The sequence below is a fragment of the Chrysemys picta genome, chromosome 9, assembly GCF_011386835.1.
Source record: "Chrysemys picta bellii isolate R12L10 chromosome 9, ASM1138683v2, whole genome shotgun sequence".
NCBI classification, from domain to species: Eukaryota; Metazoa; Chordata; order Testudines; family Emydidae; genus Chrysemys; species Chrysemys picta.
In genome coordinates, this window is record NC_088799.1 from 102,697,246 (window position 1) to 102,718,180 (window position 20,935).

The 20,935-nt window shown below is 49.5% G+C and overlaps 1 protein-coding gene across 25 annotated transcripts in view; it reads right to left on the reverse strand.

The window, feature by feature from the left end:
- The window catches only part of PLS3 (plastin 3), an 81,659-nt gene that overhangs the window by 25,353 nt on the left and 35,371 nt on the right, over positions 1-20,935 (reverse strand). For 19 of the 25 annotated variants that reach the window (XM_042851203.2, XM_065556796.1, XM_065556792.1 and 16 more), the window contains exons 2-3: positions 13,018-13,111; positions 7,866-7,952 (exon numbers count right to left, since the gene is read on the reverse strand). In XM_042851203.2, the coding sequence (XP_042707137.2) occupies positions 7,866-7,932 (67 nt within the window). In that variant the 5' untranslated portion in view covers positions 7,933-7,952; positions 13,018-13,111. The remainder of the gene's footprint in view (positions 1-7,865; positions 7,953-13,017; positions 13,112-20,935) is intronic. The other 6 variants (XM_042851199.2, XM_042851198.2, XM_065556806.1 and 3 more) reach the window with 1 other exon arrangement.

Here is a 20,935-nt window from a genome sequence, read left to right on the forward strand (position 1 = left end):
CCTTTTACACACTGACTAGTAACACACAACCACGGAGCGTAACACGTATACCACCATAACGCCGATAACACTGCGGGCGTGTCCAGGCAGCACCTGGGTCCGCGCGAGGGGAGCATAAACTCTAGGTGGCATCAGCATGTTGTGCACTAACTGGCATGTGTGGACCCTACTGGTGCGCACTAACAAGTCCCATGTCAAACAGTACCCATTAACGCACACCAGGCAACTTGTAGTGCACACCAGCAGGGTCCACGCGGGCCGGTTAGTGCACATCACATTTGGGGTGGACTAGAATTTGCACCCCACTCATGTGGGCTAACGCACCATGTAAACGAGCCCCACCGTCCCTTTCTAGCTTACGTTAACGTTATTTAAATCTTTTCCCAGCTCGGTTGAGTTTGGTTGTAGTTACAATGATACGCCAGGATCACCTGCTTGCAAGAGTTACTGCTCTGATCAAAAACCTGGGGGAAAAACACCACAAAAACCCCTTATATTTTAACACTCTGCATTAGGGTGGGGCCATTGTGCCTTGTTTTATAAGGAGATCAGTGTCCCAGCTGCTTTCCAATTGGGATTTACAACTTAAATAGTTCTTCTTGCCCCAGCTGCAAGCCACCAGGCCGCACAGCACAGGGTTTACAATACACAGAGACTTGCATTTTCAGCCTTAACTCCTTGGCAACACAGCAATGGATTTAGGTTTTTAAAGTCTGATGGATACGCTGCCCCAGAATTTAAACCGTTTTAATGCAGTCAGAGCAGAACCCAGGAATGTCCGGATAGCATCCGTCTGAATAACTGAGAAGCACCCAAGCACTTAGAAAAACTGTTGAGAGTAATCCTGCAGACTGGACCTTAAACACCTTAAAGATCAGTTCTAGAAAGTTACTACGTCTTTACTGGGCAGGGCAAAGCCACAGACCATCTTTGTGATAGAAAGCAACAAGTCTACGATTTACCTTGTCATGGAAGGGGCCTATTACCTTATCGGCATGGTCACCATTGCTCAGAGCGAATTGTAAGCTCCTGTGTACTAGGTGAAGTTTCACATTTAGTTACAACGTGATTCAAGCAATCCAACGGTATACAGAACGCCTGTTCTGGAGAAAAGCGAGAGTGGAGATATGGGCAGAAGAGAGTTTGAGAAGGGGAACGGATAAGCAGAATGGAGATGCATATTAGTATTGGCTATACCAGGGGTGGGCAAACTACGGCCCGCAGGACCGTCCTGCCCGGCCCCCGAGCTCCTGGCCCGGGAGGATCACCCCCCGGCCCCTCCCCTGCTGTCCCCCCTCCCCCACAGCACTCTGGGCTCCAGCCGAGCAGAGCTGCAGCGTGTCTGGCTCCGGCCGACGCGGCAGCCAGACATCCTGCTCTGCTCAGCGTGGTAAGTGGGCCAGGGCAGGGAGTTGTATAAAGGGCAGGGGCCCTGGGGGGCAGTCAGGGGACAGGGGGCAGTTGAATGGAGCGGAGGTTCGGGGGCGGCAGGGACGAGGAACAGGGGGGGGTTGGATAGGCGTGGGGCCCCAGGGGGCCTGTCAGGGGGTGGGGTTGTGGGTGGGGTCGGGGTCGGGGCAGTCAGGGGACTGGGAGCAAGGGGGTTGGATAGGGGATGGGGTCCCAGGGGGGCGGTTAAGGGCGGGAAGTCCCGGGAGGGGGCAGTTAGGGGGACAAGAAGAAGGGGGGGCTGGATGGGTTGGGGGTTCTGGAGGGGGCAGTCAGGGGGCGGGAAGTGGGAGGGGGCGGAGGCCAGGCTGTTTGGGGAGGCAGAGCCTTCCCTACCTGGCTCTCCATCCAGTTTTGCAACCCCAATGTGACCCTCGGGCCAAAAAGTTTGCCCACCCCTGGGCTATACAGTCTAGCAACCTTAATATGGGAGAGAGAGAGCGCGCACACAGATACACAGCCTTAATTTATATGGTCTGGAGACATAACCTTTTCCCTTCAGATATCAGCAGGTCCTTGTGGTGACCCAATGAAAGTAACTCCCATAAAAAGACAAAGAGCTCTAGCCCCTGAACCAAGGGACATTTACTCTTCCAGAGGCTTACTCCGCACAGTGCCAGAACTAGTGCATCAGAGATTTTCAAGATTACAACAGCACATAGGATTCAAGACTTGTTTACAAGGGTCCTTATTGTGTGCTGGCAAGTTCTAGTAGGCCACCGTACACCATCTCCACAAACGCACTGCATGCTATCTGCCGTATTCTCTACTATTTGGCCAGACTTAAGATAGGAGGTTGTCTTGACATCAGCTCATTATTAGTGGAGTGAAGTAGTTTAAAAAAAAAAAAAAAAAAGTTATTCACTGGCTGAAGGTCCCAAGCGAGAAAGCCTGTTCCAGAACCAACACTTGGCCACCAGAAGAGCCAAGACTCCAAGGAAGCAAATATGAAATCGTTCTAACAGGCAAACTACAGACTGTGATCATTACACTTTGATGGAAAGGAAACTACAGCTCATCCGAAGTTTCCTATTTCTCCTGAAGGACGTACCCACGCCAGCATGCTGGACCCACTAAAAGGTCACTGCAATGATATATGGCATCAGGCTCTGCCCATATGCAGGTGGCGCAACAAAACCACAAGCAAAAAAATCAAAGCCACTTCAGTTCTGGCTCAGCTTCCTCCAGACAAAAACTTAAAATAGCTTAAATAACAGGATGCAAGAGGGGAAAGTAACCCACACATTTCCTTTTAAGGACATGTGCTCTTGGCGTGACAAACTCCTTCAGGATCACAAATCCTCTCTTTATTTGCTTTAAGTTAACTTTCTGGAGCATTTTTTATTGCCTTGCCAACACTTTTTGCTTGCTCTGAAGTAAATGACAAATGTTAAATCCTTGGTGTTTCCAAGCCGGAGGCCATCACCGGTATAGAAGTACACGAAATCAGGAGAAAAGAAGTTGAACAGATTTTGTTCTAGGTCGTTGGGGGGGGGGGGGGGGGGGGAAGAATGCTACAGACCGATAAAGAACCCGACATTACGATGAGACTGCCCTTATTTGAGATTTGGAGCAAGCCCCAAGCGCTGTGCATCACTCAAAATTTGGACGCAGCCAGTCAGGGCACCACCTTTCAGCAGCCCAAGTCGAGTTATTTCCATAAGCTATTGCATTACAAGCACACCAATCAGGGGCCATTTTAAAGGTTGCACTTTCAGCCACTGGTCCCTTTCAAAGCTGCCATTCACTTCCATCCTCCCACCCCACCCCCAACGACAGCCCCTGTTTTTGTAGGGCTTGTCCACACGGCAGCGACCTCCATTTTGTTTTCACATTCCAAACAAACCCCAGCTCTCCTCTGCCTGCTGTGCAGCTTCTGGAAGGCATCTCCTCTCCCCTCCGTTGTGCGGCAGAGTCTGAGGTGGAGCACACCCTCCACGCTGGCTTTGCAGACGGCATGCATGCATCCCTCAGATGCTGAAGAGAAAGGAGATGGCAGGAACAGTTCTGCACAGTGAAACTGGCCAGGGCGCGAGTCCTTTTAATTCTGGATGAAGCCAGTTAACCAGAGCAACCAGATTACTACCACCTGCCCAGTTCTTAGAGAACCTTTCACAGGTGATCTCCTTCCTGGATTTCTTTATGGCAAGGAGAGATCTCGGACACACTCCAGCAGAACTGAAGCTAAGGGATTGGCTACACTTAAAACGCGACAGCAGCACGGCTGCGCCGGCGTAGCACCTCGGTGTAGACACTACCTATGCTGACAGGAGAGATTCGCCCGCTGGCGTAGGTCATCGATGGAAGAATTCTTCCCTCAGCCTACTGCTATCTACACCGGGACTTAGGTCAGCTCCACTAGGCTGCTACGGGTTTGGATTTTGCACACCCCGGAGCGATGTAATGATGCTGACCTAATTTTCAAGAGTAGACCAGGCTTAAGACAAACAAACAGTGACAGAGAACAAGGTGACCACCAGTGCTCCTTCTGCCTTGGAAAGGAGCACTGACAGCTGCTGGTTTGGGAAGTTAAGATAGCCACACATGGAAACATGCACAGCGTTCGCAGCCTCGCACATAAGAAGCTGCTGCGAGTTACCAATGCAGCGAGAGAGAGAGGTTGGAAAAGCGAAGAGTGCCAGATGTTATGTTTGTTCAATACTGCACCCAGGAGCTCTTAAGAACAAGAGGCTACCAAAAACCCACCTCAGCTCAGGTGAGCCCATCCCCGGCTAGTCTCACCAGCACTATAAATGGAAGTCCACTGAAATGGAACAGCGATTTGCTAGATGCTGTAATCAAAGTGGTTCTGACAGAATGTAGTTTCACTTCATTGGTAGGATGCTAATAAAGTCAAGTATCAAAACCCCGGTGTGACTTACTTATTAATCACTCCATGGAATTCCTGCCCGGCCTGCGCGCGCGCACACGCACAGAGTCTAAAAACCCCAGGAGCTCAATTGTCCAAGGATCGTAGCTGGACTCGCCATAGTGAGAAGACGATTTCTTTGGAAACAGAGTTACATACTTTCACACTTGTTAAAGAAACCGAAGAAAGATTCCCAGAAAACAAGTCATAAATCCTGAGGCAAAAAAAAAACCCCATGACAGTCAAAACATTTCAGATGGCTTCAGGCTTTTCCATTGTTAAACAAGACTGCCCAGTTGTTATGCAGACAAGATGGTTAGAAGAGAGAAGAAGGAATCAAAGAAATCTACTGAGGGACAACAAGGAGTCCAGTGGCACCTTAAAGACTAACAGATTTATTTGGGCATGAGCTTTCGTGGGTAAAAAAACACTTCTACAGATGCATGGAGTGAGGTTGTTTACCCACGAAAGCTTATGCCCAAATAAATCTGTTAGTCTTTAAGGTGCCACCGGACTCCTTGCTGTTTTTGTGGATACAGACTGACACGGCTACCCCCTGATACTGAAGGACAAGCTCCTAAGTCACCCTTGTTGCAACTGCCTGAAGACAGCGATGATGTTTCAAAAGGTTTATACGTCACTTTTTACCTAAAGAGAGACTATCTCCAGAATTATCAGTGACCTGGAATCTCCCAGAGTAAAATCGTTTTTGACTTGGATCCTTCAGTCTTTGGCTGCCCTTGGAAATTCAGCTCAGCAAGTTAGTCTCTTTGCCCTACCTACCTGGAGCATATCTGGAGGTAGGGCTAAAAGAACCAGATGGGGAAATGCACAAATGCATAGGCCAAAATAGCCATTTTAATTTCTGCAGACCAGAACTGAAAAGTTTCGGAAGGGATCAAAGAGCAGCGAGCTCACAACAAAAGCCATTATGTACGTAATGCTCCTTGTTGCCTGGCTCTCTGTCTTTAGCGTATGTCTAAATTTTGAGTTTGTTCAAGCCTCTGCCTCCTGGAAGGTCAGAGTAAAACTGACTAACGGCACACAATACGTGACGAATTAAAACAGAAGAGATCTCTGCATCACGTACCTGAAAGACTTTGGTTTTGTTCTCTTCAATTTCCCTGCCCCCACAGCTCGTTTTTATAGAAATAATCAGTGAATGGGGTGGGGTAAAAGTCAGTATTTTTTTAAAAGCCAAAAAAATATTTTTTATTTACAATTAAAATACATTTTACTTTTTAAAACATTTCAAATGAAATTTGGAACTATGGCAACCTATGTTAAGGCCTAAACTAAACTATAATTATTACAATCATTTCAATGAAATAAAAATATTGAGCAGGACATGTGGCTGCCAAAGTCAAAGCCCTAGACTGGTGGACGTCACTGACTAAGGACTCCAACCAAAGACGGCTGAAGAGCTTAGCCAGATTTTGACAGCTGCAGTCTCTTCTGCAGGTTCAGAGAGAAAGTATTTTCTTCACTTCAGTTTATTGAACTAGCTCAATTCAGTGACTGCTTCATTTAAAGCAGAGGAATCAATTGGGGGTTGAAAAAAGCAAGAAAACTTGTTTTATTCAGAGACTGGAAGAGGAAAAATGAGGTGTGAGCAGATGAGACAGACAAATCCAAAAAACACAAAGGACACAACCAGAAACCGTCAGTTCAATTAATTAAATTCATTGTTTAAGTAAATCAGTTTTAAATTCAAATGCATTTTTTGAAAACCTTACTTGTTTCTTACAGATCCTGCACATTTAAGGTAGTTTTGTTTTAATAAAATTTTGGTTTTGTGCATTTTTAATTGAATTCCAATTTCGTCCAAGTGCCATCTGAACAGATCATGCATAAAAAAAAAAATTGATCTTGCAAAAGTAATGCATCATTCTCCATTTTCTAACACAAAAACATAAAAGTTAACCATCTGAATAATATGTTAAGTTCTATAATTAGCTAGCTAACTGTGTATAGATATAGTTATCCTTCCGGTTAGCAAAAGAATTCCAAATTCAGTGTAAAAATTCTATGTAGTTGCAAACCAACGTGTTGATTCTCAGGTGGTAACCATTAAACCCTCTCTCTAGGAAAATAGCTAAGAAGTACAAATGCGAAAAAAAAGTTTAAAATCAGTTATTTAAATCATTTTGCTTTAAATGAATGCTCCATCAGTCAATAAAACGCCTTAGACCATAGTCTCACCATGTTCATACAGCAGAGAGATTTCATACTGACTGATCTTAAACATGAGCGAAACAGAGAAAGCTTATAGGAACACGACTGGAAGTGAAACGCTAGGCCGGTCTTCATAGAAGGAGAAGAATTGGATCCCTGCCTACTTTGAAATAAGTCTGAAGTATGTGTAAAACTGGGACTTCCTCATGGACTGAATGCTGCTTACTTCCCAAGGAAACGCCATTAAAAAGGTAAAGTTAATAGATGGACTCAGACCTGCTCACCTTTGCAATTCATTGACACTTAGCACTAGATCTCCGTAGACTAACCTGGCCCCTAAGAAAGGTTTCAGAGTAGCATTAGCAGGCCTAAATCCATCCAAGAGCGGGCAGCAGTGTACATACACCAGAGTCACAATATGACAGTACCTTTCTAACCAATGAATGTCTTCCCATCGCCACAAGTTTGGTGTCCCCACTCAGCTGATTCATGCTCTAAGGGCTGTGACCAGACCCTCAGAGCTGCAGCTTTCCTGCCAGCTCTAATCCCAAAGATCACGAGAACCTGCTTTCTAAAATGTCACGTCTCACTCAATGCCTCACTTGTCCCCATAGGACAGGTCGTGCCCAACTTCTAGCAAGGATGGAGCGAGAGTGAGCCAGGGAGAAGGAGCAAAGACGCCAGACTGGAAGCACGCTCACAGGAACACTTCCCATCAGGAGACGCAGTTGTGCAGGGCCACTTCTCCTGGAACAGGCAGATCAGGCTGGACCCTGCTCGGATGGCAAAGCCTCCTGGCAGGTGTTGAAGGATCCCAGATGGAACTGCCCCCCGGTGGCTACAAGGGAGACCTCTTGCCAGTTTTGTTATGTCCCCACGTTTTAGCCAGTCCGGAAGGTTCAGTGCTGTGCTCGAGGGTTTTTCTCCGAAGTTGGTTACAGCACGTGGCAGGCCTACAAATGCTAAGACATCACCCAAGCCACATGCCTAAAATAATGTTTGTTTGTTTTGAGAATTCCACCTCCACTGGGGTCAGGAGATAACGAAGAACCTGGCCAAAAAGGGATCAGAGCAGATTGCACCTGCTGGCTAAGACAGGACTGCCCAAGGAACAGGCATTGCATGTATTCCACCGGCTTGCCCACGACACCATGGGGGGTGCTGTTAAACGGTTCACACGAGAAGGCACAAGTGCAAGGCACTACAATGGCACCAATAGCCCACCTATCACTTCCCTGGTGTTGCTGCTGACAGAGAGAGAACGAACCCGTCGGTCTGCGTTGGTGGCTCTGAGTGTGCAGACACGAGCGAGGTGGTAGGATCTCACCTCTATGAGCTACTTCTTACACTAAAAGCAGGAAAAGCGACTTACCAACTTTGGCAAAGGCCTCTCTCAGTTCTTCCAGCTCATCTTTGGAGATCTGCGTGGTGCTGGCCATCTCACAAACTTAGTAAGTGCCTGCCGGGAAAGAGGAGAGTTCATGAAACAAAAAAGTTTGGTTCACGTGCAGTTATGCTACAAAAGACTCTGCACGCAGATAAAGGCAAGGGTGATTCTTCCAAACACTTATCAACCCGGTAGGTCTGGTAGTTGAATTTCTCTAGGCGGCAAAATAAACAGCTGTTGAGCACAGATGGAAAGGGATGCCCAGGCCTGCCAGCCTTGTTAATATTTATCCATCTGGGTGTTCGTTTTACAAGCGGCAGCCCACACCGCAACTGCTCTTCGTGTTTCATTGAAGTGTCTGTCACAGGTGTGTTCTGTAGTCAGAGCTGCTTGAAAAACGAAAAGCTAGTTGTGTGAAAAATCTCAAACCACCCAAAACTAGAACCACCGATGGTTCCTCCCCTGTCCCCAATGCAATTTCAAAATATTATTTTCTTCCACGTTTATCTAAACAATTAAATTGCTATCAAAAATTTTCATTTACCAAAACCCGGTTTTTGGCAGCAAAACAAAAGATTCAAAAATATTTGGAAAGACGTTTCCAGAAAAGGCCCCAAATTCTTTCACAAAAACCCAAACTGGCACAAACAAAAACTGCTTCCAAAACCAGGCCATTTCTAATTTGTAAAACCGGTTCGAAAACCACCAGTTGTCTTTAGCCGTCAGCATCCTGAGGGGAGGAACGGAGGAGCCAGGGGCTGATTTCCACTGACACAAGCCTCCTGGCGGCAGGGTTCTGCCAGGCATGGGACAGGGGCGAGCACATTGAGGGGCTCTATACCATGCTTAACATAAGAGCGTATGGACACTGAGTGTTATTTTGTTCAGACTAATAACAGTTCCTCTGCCCTGGGTGCACTTCAGACGCACAGAGCTGAGCAGTGCCTCTCCGTGGGCTGCAGCTGACCCCTGCACAAAGGCATTTTTGGAGGAACACACAAGGATGGGGCCAGCAATGGGAGTTCTAGGCATAGCACGCATAGGCTGTGCCTATATTGCAATTAAATACCTGCGGCCGGCCCGGCTTGGGCTATGGGGCAATGAAAGAGCCCCATGAGCCTGCGTCAGCTGACCCAGGCCACCCAGGGGTGCTTACTTGCACTGTAGACATACCCACAGGGCCCCCTTTGCTCTGCCCCATCCCCTCCTTGGAGTGGAAACGTCAGGGCCCACGCACCACCACTCTTTGTGGCAAGCCAAATTCTCTTTCCCCACAGGCCACTATAGCTAGCCTTCAGTAGGGCTGGCGTCTGACCTGGAGAAGGGAGAACTCTGCCTTCACGCTGGTGGCGGGGGGCTGCTGCCACCAACAGGGGAGTCACGAGGGGGTGAGAGCAGGGAGGGCACCCAACACACCAGGGTCCGCTCTGCTGAGCGGTGCTGGCAGGAGGGGTCAGCACCCACACCTCGCTGAGGTACTGGGGTAGGGTCATGTGTCAGACCTGCTGGCAGGCTGTGCGGCTCCGTTACGCTGGTTAAATATTTACAAGGTTTAGAGCCGGGACAGATTTTATTTGACGAGAGCCAAGGTTCTGTGGTTTGTCACTGCCTCAGGGCAATGCCTAGGCACAACTTGGCAGTACCTCTGCCTGCCTTAATCCTGCCCCAGCCGGACACACTAGGCTGTAACACAGGCCCCACGTTCACGAGGGCTTGGGGACGTGACAAGGCAGCTTTGAATGGGATCAACTGGAGAGATCCAATCAGAACAATTTCTTCCCCACTTAGTGGAACAGCCCCATGGGCCGGGGGAGGGGAAGGGAGTTCAATCTACATTTTGTGGGCTGGCACAAGGAATATCATGCTCCGCTTTAGCGCCATTTGACCCGACAAGCCTACGCACGCACTCTGATCTGCAAGCTGCATTTGTTGCCCAGAGTTGTTCCAAACCATGGCTCATTGGGATTCTAAAGTTTGGAATGTGTGTTTGCCTGGGGTTGTAGATATGAAGTTTTACCTTGTTAAACTATTTATTGCCTCCAAACCACAGAGTGTAACAAAGCAGGAAAGGTTGGGCAGAGGCAGACTGATGGGAAAGCAAAGCAGATGGGAGCTAGTCACCACTGCCGTATTGCAACATACTTTGCAGGGGGGCAACTTGTTAACTTACTGGCTTTCAGCAGATGGAAGTTGAAGATGGAATTTTATTTACACTCATTTATAAAAAACCCGAATAATATTGCAGTCACAGACCGGCTGACAGTCCCTTAGCTATGGCAGGACTAGAAGCGTTATCCTGCTGCCACTTACATCCACGGCAGCACTCAGTGAGGTCAGTAATTGGACTATAGGAAATAGGGGGAAAGTACAGCACAGGGACGGGGCAAATTCTATGGCAAGATGTCATCCAAACTTCAGCAAACTTTAATATCAAAGCCAAACAGGCAGCAAAGACGGAGGGCTTGTCAATATCCAGTTCAATGCATGTAAACTGTGTGAAACGCACTCATCCACGGCTCTCTGGCTGTCTAGTCTGTACACGTCAGACCGCGATTTCATTTGGTTATTGAACTTTTACTTGAGCTTTCCCAGAGATCGGGAGTTGTTTCCCAGGGTAAACCCAAGGTGTTTGCTGTGGCTAATAGATGTTTGCCTCCAGTTGATTTGAAGCATAAATTTAATAGATTCCTGGATGTGCTGATTACACACATAGCTGAAATTCTATAAACATCACAACAAGGTCATTCAGCTGGCGAGCACAGCCAGCAGGAAAGCCGTACGTTTGACTTGCCACACTGTACTCCTTAAAGAACAGGGGCTTCAGCAGAAAGTGAATCTTGAACTTGAGGGAGCAAACCCAGAGTACTCCCAGAAGTGAGAATGCCAGAAACTCGAATATGGTGCAGATTTATTGCTTGAAAAAGCTTCAGGTTTTATTCTGCATATACAGAAGTTTTCTTGTAAATTACTGCAGGTTAAGGAGACTTCCGACATTGAATTACCAACCTTTCCTTCTCATTCCCCGAATCCTTTTATTTGTACAGCTCTGCTACTGTAAGGTTTTGTTAAGGTTTTCCTTACAAAGCCCTTTGAGAGGTTTGTAATTCAACCACGTTAGGATTCCAAAATAATGTTGACAACTTAAGTCTGAACGAAAATGTTCTAGCTACTATTGTTACAGTGATCTTAGGGGTGGCATGTAAGTGACAGCTGCTCAGCTGAGTCAGTTTACTTTGTGCGTATGCAATACTGGATATACGCAGTGTCACTCACGCTTTAGGACAAACAGTCATTTCTGTGGGTCTTATGACAACAGGGGAGGAAGAAAACTACATGAAAATTGAGAAACAAACAGGTTGTTCTTTATACAGGTGCTGACAAGCGGGAATGTGTCAGGAGTCGAAGGGAGTGTTTAGGTACTCGAGAAGGGAATGGGAGGGAAAATTGAACCAAAGAATTAAGCTGCAAATACTTGGTCTTGTAACAATAGTGTTGAATAAAACCTCTGCTGAAGTCTTGATTGTTTGTACAGCTTTAATGCTCAGGATGGCACCTATAAAAAACTACATCTGAAGCAATTAGGGTCCATCAACAAAGACCGCTTTTGAAAGTTAAGCATTAAGTGCTACACCCACCTCTGAGCTTCCTTGTCAAGTTAAAATCTCTATCTTGATTGCAAGCTGACAATGTCCCTGCAAATTCCATTCAGGTTGCACCAAGCTTGTTTTAGAAGGTTTTAGAAGTCATTTGACGCTATTTTTACCTGCTCTACCAAACCACAGCCCCACGAACTCTGCAGGAACCGGCCCTTTGGATGGGTGTGGCTTTGCAAGGCTCTCATCTGGGTATAATTCAGCCCACGTTTAGTGAGCTAGAAGTCACTGGTATATTTGCTTTGAAGGCAGAGGGATGGGGAAGACCGCTGTGCCCTCTTTGCATTTGGTCAGCAGAATGCCTGCTGCTCTCCGGGTCTGGGTCATCAGCACTTGCCTTGCATTCTCAGCTACACTATCTAAACAGAATAGGAGTTGCCCGTGACACTAGAGTTCGTCCTACCGGTGCTGTGGAATTATAGAATACAGTGGGCTCCCTTCCAAGCAGTCACCAGCCGGACAGAGTCCCCTGGACCTCACCCCCTCACCCGCGGTTCTGATGCATTTTGCCTCAGGGGATATGAAAGAAGAGGTATCCCGCAGGCACCAGACAAACCCCAACACAAAGAAGGGGTACGCTATTTTTCCGGACACTTCAGACTTAGCCAGATAAAAGGCCAGAGACAGAAAAAGCAAGCCACCGGTTGGCGAGTTTTACAGCGTGCCTGGGACTGACCACTGCCCTTGAAACACAAGCTCCTTGGACCTCCAAGTGAGGGAGCATGGAGAGCACACTGGATGAGGACACAGTTTGGGCTTGGCCATGCATCTGCTTGAACGATCAAACGTTCAGTGTTTGAAGCTGTGTCTGCACTGCCCAAAGGACGCGTTTGACAGTGGGGTAAACTAATGCTTGACGGCGCCTCAGGGTTTGCACAAGGATTTTAGAGAGAGAACTGGCATTTTTGCCAGGAGAGGTCATCTGCGGGCAAAGGTACAGTGCTGACCTCACAGTACGAGGTGAGAGAGCCCCATTAAGGCTCAGGATAGGTAATGCACATTCGTGATCCTGCTTTATACCCAAACCCCAGCCGCCAGCCGAGGCAGCGAAGACACAGATGGAAGGCTCTGCTAACCGGAGTCAGAGCAGAGCTGGCCGTCTAAGCCGATCTGGCGGAGTGCTTGAGGACAGCAGACAGCACTTGGCATGAGCACGAGGCAGCACGGAAGCCTTTATGAGAGACCGTCCCACAAATCAGAGTTAACGTCTTGCTTTTGTGTGGCCCTTTCCATCCGTACAGCGCCAGGCAAGTTACCAGTGAGGCCCCATCCCCACTTTAATGGCAGGGAAACTGAGGCACAGTGACGACCGGCCTACTGGCACAAAGCCAGTCAAAGACGTAGGGCTAGAACGCAGCAGAGGTGGGGCTAAAACCAAGCTCCTTCAGAGTCCCAGTACAGTACTCTGTCTGCTGGGGCAGCCCCCCCCACACACACACACGTTAGCCTTCTCTTTCCCTGGGTGCCAAGCTGGTCTTACCTACCGAGTGATATTTCTGTTGGGATCAATGTCCCAGCCAGGGCTGTGTAGGAGTAGATTGTGGCCAGATGACTTGTGCGGTAGAGTGGTTTCAGGCTCTGCAAATAGAAAACAGGATTCAGTTAGTGACGCCTCATCTACATCATTAGCCCAATCGTCCCCAAGAGGAGCAAGCAAACAGAACTACTCCGGCCTAAGCAGCACTCCCCAGCTGGAGACGGAAGGCCTAGAGAGTTTATGCCTTTCTACTGCACATATGTGCAGATGCAAGGGAATACAAGCAGGGAGTTGGCAGACCAGCATCTCCTATTGCTGCCCCATTATGACTTTGCCGAGAAGAGTGGCTTTTAGTCCGAGTTTCTGTCCCATACCAAGTCACGCCCCAGATGTGCACTGGGTCAAAATTCTGCGTCAAACAGACATTGTACAACTTCTAAACGCACCAGACACTGAGCCAGGGAGTTATGGCATTAGCCACGCAGGGTCAAAGGCACCCCGGGCTTTGTATTAACAGCTTTAACACGTGGCCTGGTCGTGAAGAGCTATTTAACACTCCTTGCTGCTCCAGTGAACACTCCTCAGAGCCCTGCTCTTCCCCGGAGCTAGCTGGAGTCTGGGAAATCGGCCCTCAGCCAGACTCAGGTTGACCCTCTGAAGCCAGGTCGGTCTGACTGGTTTGATTAGACAGGCTACGCTCGTTCAGAAGCCCCCTCCTCACACTCCCTTCCCCTCACACGCTGCCTGAGCTTGCTGGCTTGCCTGCTACACCTCCCAGCTGTTCGAGGGAGAGCGGTCCGGCCCTCTCCCGCTAGCACCTGCGGGGGGTCAGAAAGTTAAGCCTGCTCTTCCTTCCAGCCACACCCCGGTCAGAATCTTCCCCGGAGTGGGGGGACAGGCTGTGGGGCCATCCCTCCATGCAGCACCCCCACGGCCAGCAGGGCCGGCTTTAGCAAGAGCGGGGCCCGATTCCTGGGGGCGTGGCTTGCCGCAAGCCCCGCCCCCAGGAATCGGGCTGCGCTCCAGCCGGGGTCGTGGGGCTTGGGTCTGGCCCGGAGCCGCTCAGCCAGGGCCGGGCTGGAGCTGAGCCGGGGGGCCGGGCCTGAGCCGAACCCGAGCCGGACCAGACCCGAGCCGGGCCGGGGGGCCGAGCCTGAGCTGAGCCAAGCCGCGGGGGCCGGGCCGGGCCAGGCCGGGCCCAAGCTGAATTGCGGGGGCCGGGCCCGCCCGGCCCGAGCTGAGCTGCGGGGCCTGGGCCGGACCCGAGCCAAGCCGAGCCGCGGGGGCCGGGACGGAGCCGAGCCAAGCGGGCCGGGCCGGCGCGCTCAGCCAGAACCGGGGCCGGAGCTGCTGGGGCCGGAGGTGCTCGGCCAGGGCCGGACTGGGCCGCGCCTCCCCGGAGCGCTTCTCACGTCCCCCTCCCACACCCCTGACTCAGCTTACCAGGTGCTGCCTGCCCCACCCCCCCCCCCGCTTCTTTTCAGACTTCCCGCGAACCTCTGATTCGCGGGAAGCAGGGGCGGGGGAGGAGCAGGGGGCGGAGCGTGCAGGGGAGGGGAGGAGAGGGAAGTGAGCTGGGGGCGGGGTGGAGAGCTGTGGCGCGGGGCCCTCTTAGCGCGGAGCCAAATTCGGCTGAATCGGCCTAAAGCCGGCCCTGACGGCCAGGACCCAGGGGCCCTTTACCTCAAGCTCTGGGGTAGAAGGAGTCTTTTAAAGGACAGGGGCTACTGCATACAGACATTCCTTGGGAGGGCAGGAGCGGCACCAAGGTCTGCCTCACCTTGTAGGGGTGGGGACAGCAGATCTACCCGGCTGCTGCCCCCACTTTCCCTGAAGGGTCAGACTCAGGTTTATGGAGGCAGGGAGAGCGTGTTGGGGAGAATGGGGCCCTAGTTCTCTTTGGGGGGGGTGGGAAGAGAGAGATCTGTGTGCAGGGCTGGTTTGCAGGTGGAGGGAGGCGCAACAGCCACCACAGTTCCAATGCAAAAGACAGCACCAGGCACAGCAAGTGTGGGAGAGCTGGGGCGGCTGGGCTGGAACTCGGCAACGGGGCCCATGTCCTCCTGGAAGATGGTGATTCATCAAAAGCCACCGAGGAGAGCTCAGTTCCGATTTGCACAGCTCTACTAGAGACCACTAGCATGATTCACGAGTGATTAGCCAGCGCCTTTCACTGAGCACACGGGATACAAAACAACACAAAGCGAAGTGGACGGCTGCAATTTAACCTAGAAAGTAGGAATCCTCCATCAAGCTGGAGGAACCTATGCCAAACAGTTCCCCAATAGTACAAGCCACTCCTAGGGAAGGCTGGCAGTGGCAGGCGGCATGATGCCACTAGCCTCGTGAAAATGTGCACGCCCCGTTTAAAAACAAACGGCTCAGCTTTGGGCGTGCCTGGATCCGCGGCACAGCAGGATTTAGAAAAGCCTGCTAACCATTTTGGGCTAAGGCAAGGAGCGAATATCAGAAGTTTAAAAGTTCTGCAATGTTAAAATTTCTGCAAACACTAACATTAGACATTCTAGTACAAGGTAACAGGAAGCCAGCATTTACCCGTTTACTCCAGTAAGCAAATATGGAGACAGATTTTAAAGCATAAACAAGCAGTAAGGAAGGAACATGCACCTTCCCCCACCGCACAATGAGATTCATCTAGGAGCAAAGACTCCCTGAGAAGAGAACTGCGTATTGCAAATGAGACGTGATTTTGAGTTGTCTGTAGGCGTCCTCAAAACAACCAAAATTAGAAGGCAAATAAAACCACCATATTGTAAGCTCAGGGCCCTTCAACCCTGAATGTGCGATTGCATGGACAGCATGCCAGCTGGATCCACACCCTTCTTTCCCCATTAGTCAGCTGCATGGTAATGGACTAGGGCCCTTTCCAGTTTTGTAACCCAGGGATGCCCTGCTTTGCTATACGGTGCACTCTGCGGTGGCAGCGTCTCCCCCTCTGCCCTTTCACTCAGGCTCGACTTCAGTAAAAGCTGCCTAGGAGTTCCTGCTGTGAAAGCCTTCCCCTCAGCTCCCAGCCTTAGCCATCACTTTCCTGCTCTGGCTTGCACCTCCTCCCATACCTCCAGCTGCTCGGAGGAGCACTGGTCCCTTCCAGAAGCTTCCCTCCTTGTGGCGAGGATGATGGGGCATTGCTCTGCCTTCCCCCCCACCCCCAATCTCCTTGGAAACTCTAAAGAGAGGGCTGCTCATGCCTGGACGGTCACGTGGCCTTTTCAACCATCTGGGGCGAAAGGCCTTTCCACAGAGCAGTTTGAGAAGGCTTCTCTCCCTTCCCCGGCAATGAAATGGCACATCTGTGAGGCTTTCACGCCTCCTGCCGCGGGTTTCGGCGTACCCCTCGTATGGCCATGCTAGGCCAGCGTTGAAGCTGCCATCCACACACACAGGGAAAGGAGCGGAGTATTTGATGCAAGTTGAAAGCTTGGATTCTCTATTCCTCTCTGCTAGAAAGGAGCCAGGTGCGCTGGGCGCGAGGCACTCAATCACAGAGCGAGGTTGGGTGCTGGGCGCAAGTGGCCTAGAGGGAATTGACGGAGGACATCTCTGGGGAGGTGGCTGTTCCTTTGGGCCAGAGGTTAAATGCCAGGTTTGCAGACATCTGAGAGGGCGGAGAGAGTTTGCTGCCTGGCTGCCAGCAATTACAGCACATACTTGCAAAGGATCCTCCGATTCCTTTGATTCAGGTCCAGCGGGGAGAATTCTCTGGGGTTTTATTGCCAACAAGCTCTGTCCTGCATGAGAGTGCGGAGCTCTGCACAACACATGCGATTGATAAGACACTCGTTACACCAGAAGCGGTCAGCGAGCCATTCCCAGCACATGGAAACCAAAGAAGTGACCTGCCCTCTCATTCTTGGTATCAGATTTGGAAGTCTGAAGTCTACAGTGTGTTTCCGTGTTTACCAATTCTCTCCCTGCTTTGGGAGAGGACACATTTGTTTGTTACTGCAGGATTATTCCCAGGTCCTAGGCTGCTGGCACGTAAAGAGAAACTGAACTATTAGCTTTGGGGAAAGGAAAACCAGCGGTCTGTTTTGTTCATTCCCTCTCAGGCTTTGGCCACTGTCGGCAGACAGGATACTGGGCTAGATGGACCTTTGGTCTGACCCAGTCTGGCCGTGCTTATGTTCAGGACTCTCCAGGAACAGAGACAGCTGCAGGCTGAACTCTTGCATTTGTCCACGTGTAAGTGGGAAAAGTTTCTGGTGACCTGGCTAGCATTTCCACCGGGACTGGTTCTTGGGTCGAAGCGTTAAGCAAGCACTCGTTCCTGTGCAGGTACGGCTTTGCTTACAGTCGCTGTACTTCCGGCGCCTCATTGTTTGGAAATGCTTTAAACATCCCTAGAGTATTTATTGTCAGAGAAACAAAACTCCGCATGCAGAAGCGAGTGCACGTCAAGTTCAGGCCTATGAATTTCAGCTCTGTTCCCAAATAAAGTTTGGTAGCATTTAAGACTGGAAGGGACCATCTGATCTGAGCTCCTATATCATGAGCCATTAAATTTCACCCCGTTACCCCTATGTTTAGTCCAATGAGTTCAGTTAGACTAAAGCAGATCAGCTGTCAGAAGAATGACCGGCTGTGTCACAGGCAGACAACAGGAGAGACCAAGCTACCACCAACACCTGAGGCCCCTGCCATGGCAGAGAACTCATTAGTAAGAGATGCCCAGATGAGCCCATCAGGCAACCCGCACTCCATCCTGCAGAGGAAGGCAAAAAGCTTCCGGGCCCCTGCCAATGCAACATGGGGGGGAAATTCCTTCCCAACCCCAAATCTGTTGGTCAGTATCGAATCTCAGAATCGTAGGACTGGAAGGGACCTCAAGAGGTCATCTAGTCCAGTCCCCTGCACTCATGGCAGGACTAAGTATTATTGACCATCCCTGACAGGTGTTTGTCTAACCTGCTCTTAAAAATCCCCAATGATGGAGATTCCACAACCTCCCTGGGCAATTTATTCCAGTGCTTAACCACCCTGACAGTTAGGAAGTTTTTCCTAATGTCCAACCTCAACCTCCCTGGTTGCAATTTAAGCCCATTGCTTCTTGTCCTAGCCTCAGATTAACAAGAACAATTTACCTCCCTCCTCCTTGTAACTGTTATGTCCCCTCTCAGACTTCTCTACTCCAGACGAAACCAAATCCAGTTTTTTCAATCTTCCCTCATAGGTCATGTTTTCTAGACCTTTAATCATTTGTGTTGCTCTTCTCTGGACTTTCTCCAATTTGTCCACATCTTTCCTGAAATGTGGCACCCAGAACTGGACACAATATTCCAATTGAGGCCTAATCAGCGCAGAATAGAGTGGAAGAATGACTTCTCGTGTCTCGCTTACAACACTCCTGCCAATACATCCCAGAATGATGTTTGCTGTTTTTGCAACAGTGTTACACTGTTGACTCATATTTAGCTTGTGGTCCACTCTGACCCCCAGATCCCTTCCCGCAGTACTCCTTCCTAGGAAGTCATTTTCCATTTTGTATGTGTGCAACTGATTGTTCCTTTCTAAATGAAGTACTTTGCATTTGTCCTTATTGAATTTCATCCTATTTCCTTCAGACCATTTCTCCAGTTTGTCCAGATCATTTTGAATTTTAATCCTATCCTCCAAAGCACTTGCAAGCCCTCCCAGCTTGGTATTGTCCACAAACTTTATAAGTGTACTCTGTATGCCTTTATCTAAATCATTGATAAAGATATTTAACAGAACCAGACCCAGAACTGATCCCTGCAGGCCCCCATTTGGTATGTCCCTGAGCATGTGAGCAAGACACCTTTTGGGCATCTAGAAAGGATTTTCTGTACCACCTCAGAGCGCTGACCTACCCCACCTCGTATCCCATCTCCATCTGTGGCCAACCTCTGATGCTTCGGAGAAAGGTGAGAAAATCCAAATGCAGGTACCCAACTGTGCATCAGGGAGACATATTCCTTCCCGACTCCTGCAGGCAATTGGCCGAAGCTCTGAAGCATGAGATTTTATTATAGTTACCCTCATTTCTGATGTTTTCTACCAGCACTAATTAGAGCTGGAAGTGTTCACATTTCTATTTTTTTTTAAATAATTGATGGACATCAATGTTTATTTCAGCATTATCTATTTAAATTTTCACAGTTGCAGGAAATTGGGGGGGGGGGGCTCCATTAGTTATTTAATGACAGATGTTAAGATTCAAAAAGAGTTAAAACTTTAAAACCATTAAAACACAATCTGTCGACATCACATGTCCAAATACAGCAAGTAGATATCCTTAAATCGAAGTCGAAGTTCCCAAGCAGCATGGCTCTTACTTTGCCACTCTGAAAAATCGCTATCAGTGGGAATGTTTTTCGTGTGTGTGCACGGCTGTGTGTTCAGTGAAATCAACGTTTACTGCTCAAAATATTATCCTTCCAACACCTAGCTATTGCGAGCTTCCTGCGGCCAATGCAGGCAGTCCTGTTTTCCCCAGGGCCCATTAAGGAAGGGAACAACAGAGCACCCGTTACAGGTTCCAAGGCCAGAAGGGACCTCGGAGAAGTTCTGCCGCTCAGCAGCACGGGACCATTTGAAGTTTCGTCTAAAGATGCTGAACCACCTCTACATTGAATTCCACGCTTACTCTTATTTTTTTAATCCACCACTCCCTGTTTCTGCAGTGGCTCAGATGATTAACTCAGATTTATTGTCAATTAGAACTTGTTTTATGGGACAATTTAGAAACTTAACAAAATCCCATTGTTTGTCCCAAGTGTCTCCCTAGTTCCAGGAAGCAGGAAAATTGGGAGTGGGTGAAGGGGGAGGAAGTGCTCTCACAATGGGAATAAAAGTACTCTGATTTGTTCACACTGAGCTTTTGTCTCCAGCCAGATATGCAGGGACTCCCAGAGCTCTCCACAGGTATCCTACTCTGCAATAAAACACCCCGCAGCAGTCTCAGAGCCCAGCTCACTTGACTCTGCTCACAGGGCTTGGACTGCAGTGCTCAAGATACAGCGTGGACATTCAGGCTGGGGCTGGAGCCCAGGTCATGGGGTTTCAGATCCCGGGCTCCTGCCCAAGTGTCTAGCCCCAGAGCCACAGCCCAAGTCAGCCGACCCAGGCCTGCTGTGGCGCACCACACCAGACCATGCCGCAGCTCTTTTGCTGGAGTGTAGACGTGCCCCAAGAGGCAAACAGGTGAGAGTGGAGTGGGACACGGTCAGGGAGCATGCAGAGGAGAATCAAATCCAATTAGGTCGCCTAGAGTATGTTGACAAATGTGACCGTTTCCATGAACCCTGCCAGGGTGCAGCTGGCAAACCATTGAAGACAAGTTTCAGAGTAACAGCCGTGTTAGTCTGTATCCGCAAAAAGAAGAACAGGAGTACTTGTGGCACCTTAGAGACTAACAAATTTATTAGAGCATAAGCTTTCGTGGACTACAGCCCACTTCTTCGGATGCATCCGAAGAAGTGGGCTGTAGTCCACGAAAGCTTATGCTCTAATAAATTTGTTAGTCTCTAAGGTGCCACAAGTACTCCTGTTCTTCTTTTTTCATTGAAGACAAGCACGCCAAGAGAGGCAGAGACACTCTTTGTTGCTGCTCGGCTGATTTGGGTGTAGACGGGAAGAGATTTTGCTCCCGTCACTACAGCACTAGCTTCCAATATCCGGGGGATCTGCCGAATTCATCAGGGGAATTGAAATACAGTTTGGAGTTGGTCGCTGCAAGCCCCGGCAGGGGATCACGGCAGGATTTGGAGACGTGTCTCTGTGGAACAGAGCACCGCAGGAGTTCCACCATGCGGACACTCCTCCCCCAGCAGCCGGGGATTATGGAAATCCCTCTCTTGCTGGGATGTTTCTACCGGAGCTTGCTTTGCCTCCAGTAGCTCCCAAGAGAGATTTTTGCGGTGTTGGAGTGGGTGCACTGGGGC